This window comes from Dunckerocampus dactyliophorus, chromosome 13, assembly GCF_027744805.1.
Source record: "Dunckerocampus dactyliophorus isolate RoL2022-P2 chromosome 13, RoL_Ddac_1.1, whole genome shotgun sequence".
NCBI lineage: Eukaryota > Metazoa > Chordata > Actinopteri > Syngnathiformes > Syngnathidae > Dunckerocampus > Dunckerocampus dactyliophorus.
The window spans coordinates 28,223,492-28,236,140 of NC_072831.1; the positions used below are offsets into that span (position 1 = coordinate 28,223,492).

At 40.4% G+C, this 12,649-nt stretch overlaps 1 protein-coding gene across 22 annotated transcripts in view; it reads left to right on the top strand.

Annotated features, from left to right (window-relative positions):
* tnika (TRAF2 and NCK interacting kinase a) overlaps positions 1-12,649 on the top strand; it is an 83,239-nt gene that overhangs the window by 65,902 nt on the left and 4,688 nt on the right. For 10 of the 22 annotated variants that reach the window (XM_054795856.1, XM_054795858.1, XM_054795869.1 and 7 more), the window contains 12 exons: positions 445-513; positions 1,812-1,918; positions 2,048-2,150; positions 2,232-2,381; positions 3,097-3,193; positions 3,290-3,460; positions 3,590-3,733; positions 5,151-5,285; positions 5,362-5,462; positions 5,936-6,085; positions 9,603-9,762; positions 12,497-12,636. In XM_054795856.1, the coding sequence (XP_054651831.1) occupies positions 445-513; positions 1,812-1,918; positions 2,048-2,150; positions 2,232-2,381; positions 3,097-3,193; positions 3,290-3,460; positions 3,590-3,733; positions 5,151-5,285; positions 5,362-5,462; positions 5,936-6,085; positions 9,603-9,762; positions 12,497-12,636 (1,527 nt within the window). The other 12 variants (XM_054795853.1, XM_054795857.1, XM_054795862.1 and 9 more) reach the window with 4 other exon arrangements.

The window sequence follows — 12,649 nt, forward strand, 5'->3', positions numbered from 1 at the left end:
TCCTGTTTGGACTATCAGGGTGCTGTGGCCGGCCATGGCAGTGCATGTGTGCTGCTACACACACACCCACCCACACACACACACACACACACACACACAGATAGCAAGATGTTTGTATGTGCATGTGTGTAAACTGCCGGTCACCTGAGCACACCTGAGCATTTCTCAGTCTTCCATCTTTCCCTTGTTGTCATGGTTACCAGTCAGGAGACGGTGGTAAGCCGGACCTCCCGCCAATGTGCATGGCCTGGTCTGAGCCGTCAGGAACCCCCACCACACCACCACCACCCAAACCTGATAGTTTGTCCTTCGCTATGTTGCAGAATATAATGATGTTAGAAAAATACGGTGTTTGGGAGGCAAACAATCTTCTGTTTGCACCCTGCTTGGTACCCTGCATCCTTACTTCCTGAGGACTGCAAAACTAACCCGTTCTGTCTGCAGGACCTCAGCGCTCTGGCCAAAGAACTCAGAGAGTTGCGGGTCGAGGAGGGGAGCCGTCCTCCGGTCAAGGTGAGGTGTACAGTTGTCATATTTGGAGGTGTTTGAAAGCGCTAATGCTAATTGTGAGCGCGTATATGGGATTTTCTATGTGCTAAATTAGCATCAGCAGGTCGTGAAACAAGGCTGGGAAATGTTCCTTCTAATGTACCTGAAAGATGAAACCCTGATGTCCTGCAGCTCATTTTTTTATTGGCCTTTGACATATTCTGAAAATTAAATTAATTTATTGTTAAAAATATACTTGTATGTGGATGTCACGCTAACAACTGTTTGATTCGCCACCAGTAACACAAAATTAATGTTTTGTTCAGGTAGCTTAGAATATACAGTATTAATGACATTGGACAGGTTTTAGTATCTTTATAAGTTAAAAAAAAAACTATCATGGTGGTCTGTCCCCGGATAAGCGGAAGAAAACGGATGAATCTGGGCGTTCCACGCGTTGCTCCACCTCCAACATTCAAGAGATTCAAGATTCAAGAGAGTTTTATTGTCATGTGCATAGTAAAACAGCAGTTATACCATGCAATGAAAATCTTATTCTGTTCATTCTCCCAAGAAAACAAAGAAAACACAAGAAAGAATAAGAACATAAGAAACATAAACACATAAACATATATACCAATAAATTAAGCAACAAAAACAGAAGAGACATTAATACAAATAAATAATACAAATAAATAAATAAATAAATAAAGTAAGTGCTATGAGTGTGTGCGTGTGTTGCGTGTGTTGCGTGCGGCGTGTGTGAGTGCTTCGTTGAGAACATGTCGACTATCGCTCCTTTGTCCAAAGATGGTCGCTCCTATTTCATGAGCAGCCTGTCCGATCCTGTCATGTTCAAGTATTTCATCAAACTTCAATGCCAGACTTATAAAAAAAAAAAAAAACATGTTTCCTGACACGGTTCTTGTTACTTTGAGCCTATCCACATGCAGTCAATGGAAGGCAGTGTTGCACTGAAGCCTTGAATCTGTCATTTCCTGGTCTTTGCCTCCGATCTCCAGTGGGTTTCCAGTTGGATTATCCTCCTTGCCAGTTTTCCAGTGAGATATCGCACACCTGTGACTCTTGTACGACGCTCTTTCCAACGGAAAAATACTGTAGTCATGATTACGACCGCAAGCAGCAGCGCGTGACTGTCGCCAGATTATGTTCTATGAGGGCTTACCTTCACGATTAAGACCAAGGTTACGTGCGGCCTTGATTTATTTTGGTTGCAACACTGGAACAGACCACAGGTTAACGGTTTGAAGTGACATTCATCACACAAGCGTAAAAATAATTGAGCCAACGTCTGTCTAAAGGTGACAGACTACTCGTCGTCCAGCGAGGACTCGGAGAGCAGTGACGAGGACGGGGAGACGGTGGGACACGACGGCACGGTTGCTGTTAGCGACATCCCCCGCGTCATGTACGTACGTGTATCTCTCCTGATGGAGGGCCTGTCAGTGTTGATTTGTGCCGCCATGCACCACGTCTTTGGAGTATGTGCACTGTCGCTTGAGCTCAATTGCGTGATGAGTAATTTGTCGCCACGCAGGCCAGCTGTGCAGAGCAGCAGCGAGTCGTACAGAGGCCTGACGGACGACTCCCTGGGTGATGCCTACAGCAGCTCCAAGGACAGCACCCTGGTGATGAGAGAGGTGGAGGATGCGCAGCGCGTCATCAATAACCGAGTCAATATCGACGAGTCAAATCTCCCCGTTTCTTTCTTGACCTGTCAGGCCGATGAGAAGAGGAGGAGAGGCAGCCACGCCGAGAGCAACGGCTTCGGCAATCACGGTAACCACGGCAACCTCCCTGACCTGGTGCAACAGAGCAACTCCCCCACGGCCGCACCCTCGGCCCTGCAGGAGCTGGGCGACATGCCAGAGGTGATACGAGATTTGATGTTTTTTTTTGGGGGGGGGGGGGGGGGTTAAAGTTAGTTGAGGCACAAAAAGAGAAATAAAATGCCAATCAAGAGGGTGTGAAAAGAAACTCTCCCAATGCTAACATGTGTGAGTCTATATCATGTCTTATTTCTGTCTTATGTCTTATTTTCTCTTATTATGTCGACTATATTGGGTAATAGGAGTGTAAAGGTGACTATAGGGGTGTTATTTAGTCCCTAGAGGGCTTTTAATAATGTAAAACAAACACATTTAGAAGGTCATAAACAGGTGTTCTGTGTTCTAACTACAAAAATGTTTGATTTAACTTTTCGGTAATAAAGCCTCAGCTCACTTCCAGTAAGTGAAAAATCAAAAATGTAAAAGACAGCACAGATGAAATACCTTGTTTTATGTTTTAAGTCATTAATCCAGCTAATGCTGCAGTATGACAATGTTTTTAAAATGAATGAAAATAACTACAATTAATTAGCTATTTCATAATAAAATATAAATACATCAAATTATATTTTTAGGACAAAATAAATGGAATGTAAATGTGATGGGTTTGTGGGATTGTGCAGGAATAAATCGAGCTGCCAACTTCTCATTGATCCAAGAAAAATATATCAAATAGATCATATTTCTGCTGTCCTGCTTTGATATTTTTTGAACTGTGAAATAAATCCAAAACACGAACTGCTCTACTTTCTTCCAGTTTGGTCTGGGCGGCTCGAAAGCATCCTTCACCCCGTTTGTTGACCCCCGTGTCTATCAGACGTCCCCGAGCGATGAAAATGAGAACTCGGCAGCTGGTGAGCATCGCTCTTGTTGTCACACGCTGCCATCCGTCACATTAGCGGGTCTTCGCTCGCCGCCACAATCCGCTCAAATGCCATTTGCCGTTGCAGCCATGTTTGCCAACGAGCTCCTGAGGCAGGAACAGGCCCGACTGAACGAAGCCAGGAAGATCTCGGTCGTCAACGTCAACCCCACCAACATCAGGCCGCACAGTGACACGCCCGAGATCCGCAAATACAAGAAGCGATTCAACTCCGAGATCCTTTGCGCAGCGCTCTGGGGTACGTCTCTCACCTCTTGTCTTCAGAATCGTCTGTTTATTGTTTGTTGTCTGCCTTTAATGCCCGTGTGCGTGTGTGTGTGTGTGTGTGTGTGTGTGTGTGTGCGCGCGCGTGCGTGCGTGCGTCTAGGCGTGAACCTGCTGGTGGGAACGGAGAATGGTCTCATGCTGCTGGACCGCAGTGGGCAAGGAAAAGTTTACAACCTGATCACCAGGCGGCGTTTCCTGCAGATGGACGTGCTGGAGGGGCTCAACGTGCTCGTCACCATATCTGGTATGTCCAGCCACGCCGGGTGCATGTGCGTGTACTGCGGGAGAGACAAAAAGTGAGCAAAAGACATGAAAAGCAAAACAAATATGTTTCGAAATATGTCAGTTATGTCAAGACAGAGCCACCAGTGAGTGCTTTTGAATCGTTGAGAAGAGCGATACGTGCTAGATTCGTCGCTAGTTGCTTTTTTGAAGAATCTCGAGGGGTCTCAAGACTTGCTAAATACAGTGACAAGGTCTCTCAGTTGGCAACACTGATCCCTCCTGCTACCTCTTATTTCCTGGTAGCGCCACGGTAATTATGGGTCTTCCCTGAGGCCCTGAACACCTCCCCAGGGAGGCGTCCGGGAGGCATCCTGACCAGATGCCCGATCCACCTCATCTGGCTCCTCTCAATGCGGAGGAGGAGCGGTTCTACTCCGAGTTTCTCCCAGATGACAGTGCTTCTCACCTTGCGGAGAAAACTCATGTTGGCGACTTGTACCCGCCATCTTGTCCTTTCGGTCACTACAAAGGTTGAAATTATGAGATAAAAAGTCAGTATTATGGATAAAAAGTCTGAGCATGAGCCATGTGAAGAAGGCTCCAGTGAAGAAGGTGGCACATGCACAGTTTGTATCATCATTTCGATTTTGATCTCGTAATTATGACCTTTTTATCTCGTAATTTTGGCTTTTTATCTCATAACTTTGACATTTTATCTCATAATTATGACTTTCCTACCTCATAATTATAACTTTATCTCGTAATTTGGACCTTTTATCTCATAATTATGACTTTTTATCCCATAATTTGGATTTTTTATCTCGTCATTTTTACCCTCTATCTCATTATGAGTTTGTATCTCATAATTTTGACTTTTTATCTCATAGTTATGACTTTATCTCGGAATTTTGACCTGTTATGTCATAATTATGATTTGTATCTCTTAATTTTTACTTGTCATAATTATTACCTTTAATCTCGTATTTGTGGCTTTTTATCTCATAATTTACTTTTTATCTCATAATTCTGAGTTTATATCTCATCATTAAGACCTTTTTATCTTGTAATTCTGACTTTTTATCTCCTAATTATACCATAATAATGCCAAATGTATTTGTGCCAGTTGAAAACGACACGGGGCCGGCCGCCACAAATAAATGAATATATGTGAAAGGCTCAGTGCTCAGCTTGTGTTTACACTGGTGCAACACAGTGGATGGTTGGTGCGTCTTAATAGTGAAGGTGGCTGGCTTATGTTTACACTTGAATCATCTGAAAACATTTCTTCAAATGGGGCGTTTCAAAATGTGCCACTTAAAAAGACTTCATAATGGCAAGAGTTTGACTTTGTAACAGATGATTTGCATCGCCGTAATTTCCTCGTGGGAAAAAGGGGCTGCTGGAAGGGATTGTGAAACGTGTCTCGTGTCTTTCAGGGAAGAAGAACAAGCTCCGCGTCTACTACTTGTCCTGGCTGAGGAACAGAATATTACACAACGACCCAGAGGTGGAGAAGAAGCAAGGTTGGATCACCGTCGGGGAGCTGGAAGGCTGTGTGCATTACAAAGTTGGTAAGAAAACAAAAGTCGGTGTGCGAGGTCACGTTGGGAACGCTGCTGACAAGCGTGTCGTGTGTCCTGCTTCCAGTCAAGTATGAGAGGATCAAATTCCTGGTGATTGCGCTGAAGAACTCTGTGGAAATCTACGCCTGGGCGCCCAAACCCTATCACAAATTCATGGCCTTTAAGGTAAAACGGTGGCCGCCTTTGCACCGAGCAGTACGCTACGAAATGTTCACGTTACAGATTTGTGTGTTTTTATGGAGGAAGGGCTCACTTTTTGTTTGAGAGCTTTGGAATTTGTCATTTGTTGAGTTTGGGTTACTGTCAATGCTATTATTATTAAATAAAAATCTGATTTATTCTTCAATAAAAATATAGTTTTGATTGAGAAATCCAAATAAAAAAATATGAGAAATTATTTTAAACTAAAAATAGGCCCCTGCAGCCCTAATGGGGACAATGGGTATAGAAAATGGATAGATGTGTTGTATATACCAGGAGAATGAATGACATATTTCTACCTTATTTTCTATTTTCTGGTAACTCTATTCAAATGAATGGAATTACTCTATTAAACACTTTCCAATCCCGTGTAGACGTACAGGCTTGCCACATATTTTAGCTCGACAAACAGCAGTAAGTTCCTTTTCGTCTCACAGTCGTTCGCCGAGCTGCAGCATCGCCCCCAGCTCGTCGACCTGACCGTGGAGGAAGGCCAGAGGTTGAAGGTCATCTACGGCTCCAGCGTGGGCTTTCACGTCATCGACGTAGACTCGGGCAACCCGTACGACATCTACATCCCGTCACACGTAAGTCCAAACGCTTTCGTGTAATCCTGGCGACTCCGGATGTTTGACCGTGTGGCTGGTCGGTAGCTTGCTAAGCTTAGCGTGCTTGTGTTCGTGTTAGCGTGCCGCAGCGCTTGTTACGAGACAGACACACCCGCGATGGCTGTCAGCCTCCCTGCAGCTAAACGCGTTCATTTTAATGTTTGGGCTCTTCTCGTCCCCGTTAGACGAGTGTGAGGGCAATCAGTCTTAAACAGCAGTCACTCAATCATTCGCTGCATGCGGCGAGCTCAGGCGGTTTTAGCGTTTGCATGCAGATTAGTTTATTCCCAGGTGGCAACTTTAGGCTGCGTTCACACTTCCAGGGAGAAGAAAAACAACACAAAAAAGATACTCGGTGCGCTCGCTTAGCGTGCACACTGGTGTTTTTGTCACGGGACAGTAAAGAACATTTGCATAAAGTAAGGACTTGATAGGACAGCTGATGGATGTCATGTTACCGAACTCAAAGCTTCCAAGCTAAAGCTTGCTGCAAAGATTACAAAGAAAACCAAAAAAAAAGAATAAATAACCCACCGAGAGCAGTCATTTTACAAGAATAACGTCAACATATTAAGAGGAAAAGTGTTTTTTCTTATTTTATGAGAATAACGTAATAAATATCGTAATATTATGAGGAAAAATCATTTTAGTAGCACAACGTTGAAATATTAAAGGAAAAAAAAGTCGTAATATTACGAGAAACAAAGAAAACAATGAATAAAGTTGTACGTTTTGGAAAATTAGGTTGCTGAAAAAGTTATGATTTTGTGAGAATAAAGTCAAAATATTAAGAGGACAAAAGTCGTACTCTAACAAGAAAAAAGTAGCAATTTGTTTAGAATAAACTTGTGATTTTATGAGGAAAAATTTCATTTCCAGTAGCATATAGTTGAAATATTTAAGAAAAATGTAGTTTTTGTTTAAAGTTGTAATATTTTGAGAAAAAACAAACTAAATAAAGTTGTAATTTTTAAAAATTAGGTTGGGGAAAAAATATTATTGGAATAAAGTAATCATAATAATACTACGAGAAGAACATTTATGAAGAGTATTTAAGAAGAACGTGGAAATAAAAAACATCAGCAAAAATGAGAAGTGCAAAGATGGAAGTACATGCTTGCAGTAATCGTAGGCTTTTGTTGCATCCTTTCATTTTTCACCATGTGGCCCTCGCTCCTGATTTCATTGGTTTAATTAAAAGTAATTACACTGTAATTCATTTCTTGATCGTTATTGTAATCAGTTTGAAACACAGGACAAATATTTTAGTCCCCCCAAAAAAACGCACTTCTTTGTGAACAATTGAACATATCACGTGACATCATCGTCTAATTTGCGTCATGATTCCCCGTGACGCATGAGCATATACTGTACATACCAGAGTTCCTTTTAACCGAACCGAACACGAGGAGCGTGAACGCACCCTTAAGAGGGTCACGCGCCGGATGGAGATCCTCCTGTTCAAGTCTGCCGCGAAGCAACGACCCAACGTGACGACATTGAGCGAGTGTGCTGTCGTATTCACCTCCTGTCTCTCTCTCCTTCCCTGCCAACTTGTCTTTCAGTGTGCCAAAGAGACCAAGGTGACAAGCTGCCCTCCACCACGCTAGCGTACATGAGTAGATGTGTAGCTTGTTAGCCCACTCACCCCCCATCCCCTAAAAACCCCTCCCAGTCCATGCACAGCAGCAGTGTGTCATGTGTCCATGTGCAGTCCCGTGTGGAGATGCGTAGATAACGTAGACACAAACGAAATAAAACTCATCTTGCCCCCAAGCACAGCATCTAACAGGCCTAATATTCCACGTACTGCAGTAGCAACTAACACTGCACCGACCTCTCACCTTACAGCAACCATTTTTTACATTGTCTTTTTTTTTTGTTCAATCAAATTCCGCTTTTCAGTTGCACACTTGCCAACATTTATTTGTATGTTTTTAAAATAAGCAAATTATTCTCACACCAGCGAAATATATATCTAATTATTTTTACTGAATTATTATTATTATTATTAAAAATGATTAGAAATTATATTAGCAATATTCTTCTTATCCCATTTTTGTCTGCCAAATATTTTCTATTTTTATTTGTATTTATTTATTGAATGAATGAGTTTTGACTATTATTAGTACATTTGACTATCAATATTTAACAATATGAATATAATAATATAATATATAAATTTATAAGAACTAGTAAATATAATTCATTCTAATAATATGCATTTAAACAAAATACAATTTGAAAATATTTATAGGAATATTAAAAACAGGTTTTGGGGCGGTAAAATGAATAAAACTGGAAAATAAAACACAGAAAATGCAACTAAAAAATATTTTATTTGATTTGTTTTTTTTATATATTTTGTTTAATCTTTTTCTTATTTTTTGTATATTTCACTGTTTTTTTATTTGTACTTTACTTAATTCAAGAAAATGTTTTACTATGTTATTAAATATAGTAAATGTAATCATCAATATTTATCATAATTTGTATATAAGTATAATGAATAGTAGTTGTAATTCATTTTAATGTGTATTTAAACAAATACAATTTAATCATATTTATAGAATTATAAAAAAACAAGTTTTGGGACGGTAAAATGAATAAAAAAAGACAAATATTTCAGACTGTTAAATATGAGAATCTAGTGGCATAATACGTAACATGAGCAAAGCAGATTGAACAAATAGATATAATAAATAATAAATAACAAACAGACAAACAGACAATAATCCAAAAGACGGCCACTAATTGTAAACAATATGTAGAAGTACATTAATACAACAAAAAGGTAAAAATCAACACCCCAAATGATGGGCTGGTGTAAAGAATCTAGTATTATGGTTCTCATTATTATTATTATTATTATTATTATTATGATAGTAAGATCCTATTTCAAAGTCATTGAGTTGATTTCGAGAGGCAGCGTGAGGCTGATGGTGAGAATAGAAATGTGTGGCGGGGGGGGGGGGCTTTACATGAGTTTTTTTTCGCCACCCTGTCACTCTCGTGTTGTACTGAGTCCCGAGTCACGTTTTGTGCGCTAAATGACACCAGTGGACGCCAAGCACACACCGTGCGTCACCTTGGAAGCTAAACTCACTTGCTGTTTGTGGGATATCCAACGGAACAAAGCACCATCTCATTCACGCGGCTTTTGCCGTATTATTACGCTCAGTGTTGATAGAGAATATGCTGCAGCGCATTTTCTAAACTGACATTTCTTTTTTTCAGCTGGATATCCGACTAATTGCCTGTGAGAACACAGTCCCCGTGTGTTGTTTCTGATCACATGACATGTGTTCACCCCACGCAGGAAGCCTCTGCGTCCGCCGACACGCTCTTAAGGGATTAAAACATGCAAGCTGCTCCAAAATACCGCTTCAATGTGGCTTTAAATACCCTCCGGGATCTTCTAATCGGATAGGGATTATGCTTACATTTGACGGATTTATTTATTTATTTTAACGGAAGCTTGTCAAATGTGCGTTAGATCCAGAGCCAGGTGACACCTCACGCCATCGTGGTGCTCCCTAAAACAGACGGGATGGAGATGCTGCTGTGCTACGAGGACGAGGGCGTCTACGTCAACACCTACGGACGGATCACCAAGGATGTGGTGCTGCAGTGGGGCGAGATGCCCACCTCTGTTGGTAGGTCACTCCGTGTGTGTGTGTGTGTGTGTGTGTGTGTGTGTGTGTGTGTGTGTGTGTGTGTGTGTGTGTGTGTTTCGCACATTCACTTATTTGCCCTAAATCAGGGGTGTCCAAAGTGCGGCCGGGGGGCCATTTGCGGCCCATGGGTGTTTTTTGTTTTTTATTGGCCCACAACTCATTCTAAAAATATCATTTCCACAACAAAACTAAAAAAAAAAAAAAAAGATAAATCAGCAGTAATTTTATTTTAAAAAAAAGTCAAAATGTGAAGAGGAAAAAAGTTGTAATGTAATTGAATCTAACTTTACGGGAATAACGTTGTGATATTATAATGCAAAATAATCAGTCGTTTTACTTGCAAAGTTTAAATATCAAAGAAAAAGGGTTCGGGAAAAACTTACAAGAATAAAGTCAAAATATTACAGAAATGAAGTCGTGATGACGAGAAGAAAATTTACCAGAGGAAAGTTGAAATGGTTGGACAATTTAAAACAACGCAACAGCAGAAACAGGAAAAAAAAGCTTTAATTTTATGAGAATAAAGTCAAAATATTAAGAGAAAGTTGTATTCTAACATTATTTTGTAAAGTTGTAATATTCCGAGAAACAAACAAAATATTGGACCACGGCGCATTTGAAAAATACCATTTAACAAGAAAAGCAAAAAAAATGAATAAATAAACCACCAAGAGCAGTCATTTTACAAGAATAACATCAAAATATTAAGAGGAAAAGTATTTATTTTCGTATTTTATGAAAATAACATCGTAAAATTATGAGGACAAATCATTTTAGGAGCACAAAGTTGAAATATGAAAGTCGTAATATTATGAGAAACAAAGACAACAATGAATAAAGTTGTAATTTTTTTGGAAAATTAGGTTGCGAAAAAAGTTAGTTACGAAAATAAACTCAAAATATTATGGGAATTCCGAGAATAAATGTGTAATATTATGAGTCATAATAGTATCATTCTTGTCATTTTAGTATCTTAGAGTTGAAATATTAAAGAAAAAATATTTTCTAAAAGCCGTAATATTATGATAAACATCCAAAACACAAAGATGATTTAACTTCCTAGCATATCTACATGTGTTGCTTTACAAAATATCAAAGTAGCAAAGTTGCTTCCTTCCATTTTTCACTATGTGGCCCTCGCTGGACAAGCGTTTGGACACGCCTGCCCCAAATGCTCCAATTTACACTTTTATTTAATTAACCACAGTCTCTTTTAGTCGCAAGTAACCACCGAGTCACTAATTAGCGCCAGGTCGAAAACATTAACATCACCAGGTATGGCTGTAGGCAACCTCCTGGTGTGTATATATATATTTTTTTTGATCTACTTTTTTACTGTCCACGTGCGCATGCACTACAGTTTGCAGTGTCCGACTGGATAGGGGGTTCACGTTTAGTTCAAAATAGATACACTTATGGGGATATGAATTTAATATCATGGTCAATCTGAAATGAAAACATGAATCACGGCAGTTATGAAGTAGAGAGAAGAGCCATTAGTGTCCAAAAATAAATATAAAGCAGTGATTATCCTAATTTATGAGTGTGAGGCTATGAGAAGTCCATACATTGTTTTGTATCGCCCCCGTGTGGCGGATAGGCGTATTACATGCACAGACCAGTAAAGTACTGTGTTGCTATCTACAATCATCATCATCATCAACTTCATTTCAGACACAAACATGGCCCAAAGAACATTCCACAAACTAGAACCTGACTAGAACCTGACTGAGCTTTGTACAGGGTTGGTCAGAGTACAAGTACATGTGATGTTGTTTCCGGAGCGCGTTAACCTACACGTACAGTACATCAGTACTTCTGTACTTCCGGTTCCGTAACACAGCAGCACAGGTTGGTACCGCAGCCTGGGCAATATGCATAGGGGTACGATGTGCTTTTAAAAAAGTTCCGTTTTAATTTCACAATGGGCGCTAAAATAACAAGACAATTGGTAAAATGGCATCATTAAAAACCCGGTAAAACATATTGCTAACGGAGGCTAATGTTTTCTCTTGGCGAATTTGAAATGCTCTGCGGACATCTTGTCTGCACCACAGGACTTATTATTGCTTCACTTCATCACAATCTCACTGACTTTTTGTACAGAAATAGTCACATCTTCATTTTTGTCTACATTGTCCACCACAAAGGAATTGCTTTTGACACGATTAAAGAGCTCATAATAAGGTTTCTGCCATAAGTTGCCTCATCAATATTTGTTGGAAAAGATGTTTCAAAAGTGTTCAATCTTTTCATTTCTTTCCAAAATTCAACAGGACCAGGCCTGTCACGATAACAAATTTTGCTGGTCGATAATTGTGCTATAAATTATCAACGATAATTGATCATTTCGACCTTTTATTAGACCATATTGCCATTACGTTTATCATTCAGTGATCACTGTGTCATGTCACATTTGAGCCACTAGAGGGTACTCAAGTGTAGTGTATCTGTGCGAGGCACGGAAGACGCCTACTATAGCACTTCCACTATGCTAAACACTATACATTGATGGTTTTTTGCTTTTGGAGAATTTCTGTGTTTGGAACGGTTGTCTCTGTCGGCCTCCGTATTTCACTTCTAATTGGAAACATCTAAAAAGACCAAGACATTCTGTATTATGGACGTATTGCCAAATGTTGAGTAATTGCATTCATTTGAATGAAGTGGAAATGCTGCAATTGTGTTTGTGCTTGCCGTCTCCATCCTACAGCCTACATCCACTCCAACCAGATCATGGGCTGGGGCGAGAAAGCCATCGAGATCCGCTCGGTGGAGACGGGCCACCTGGACGGCGTCTTCATGCACAAGAGGGCGCAGAGGCTCAAGTTCCTGTGTGAGCGCAACGACAAGGTGAGCCCTCACC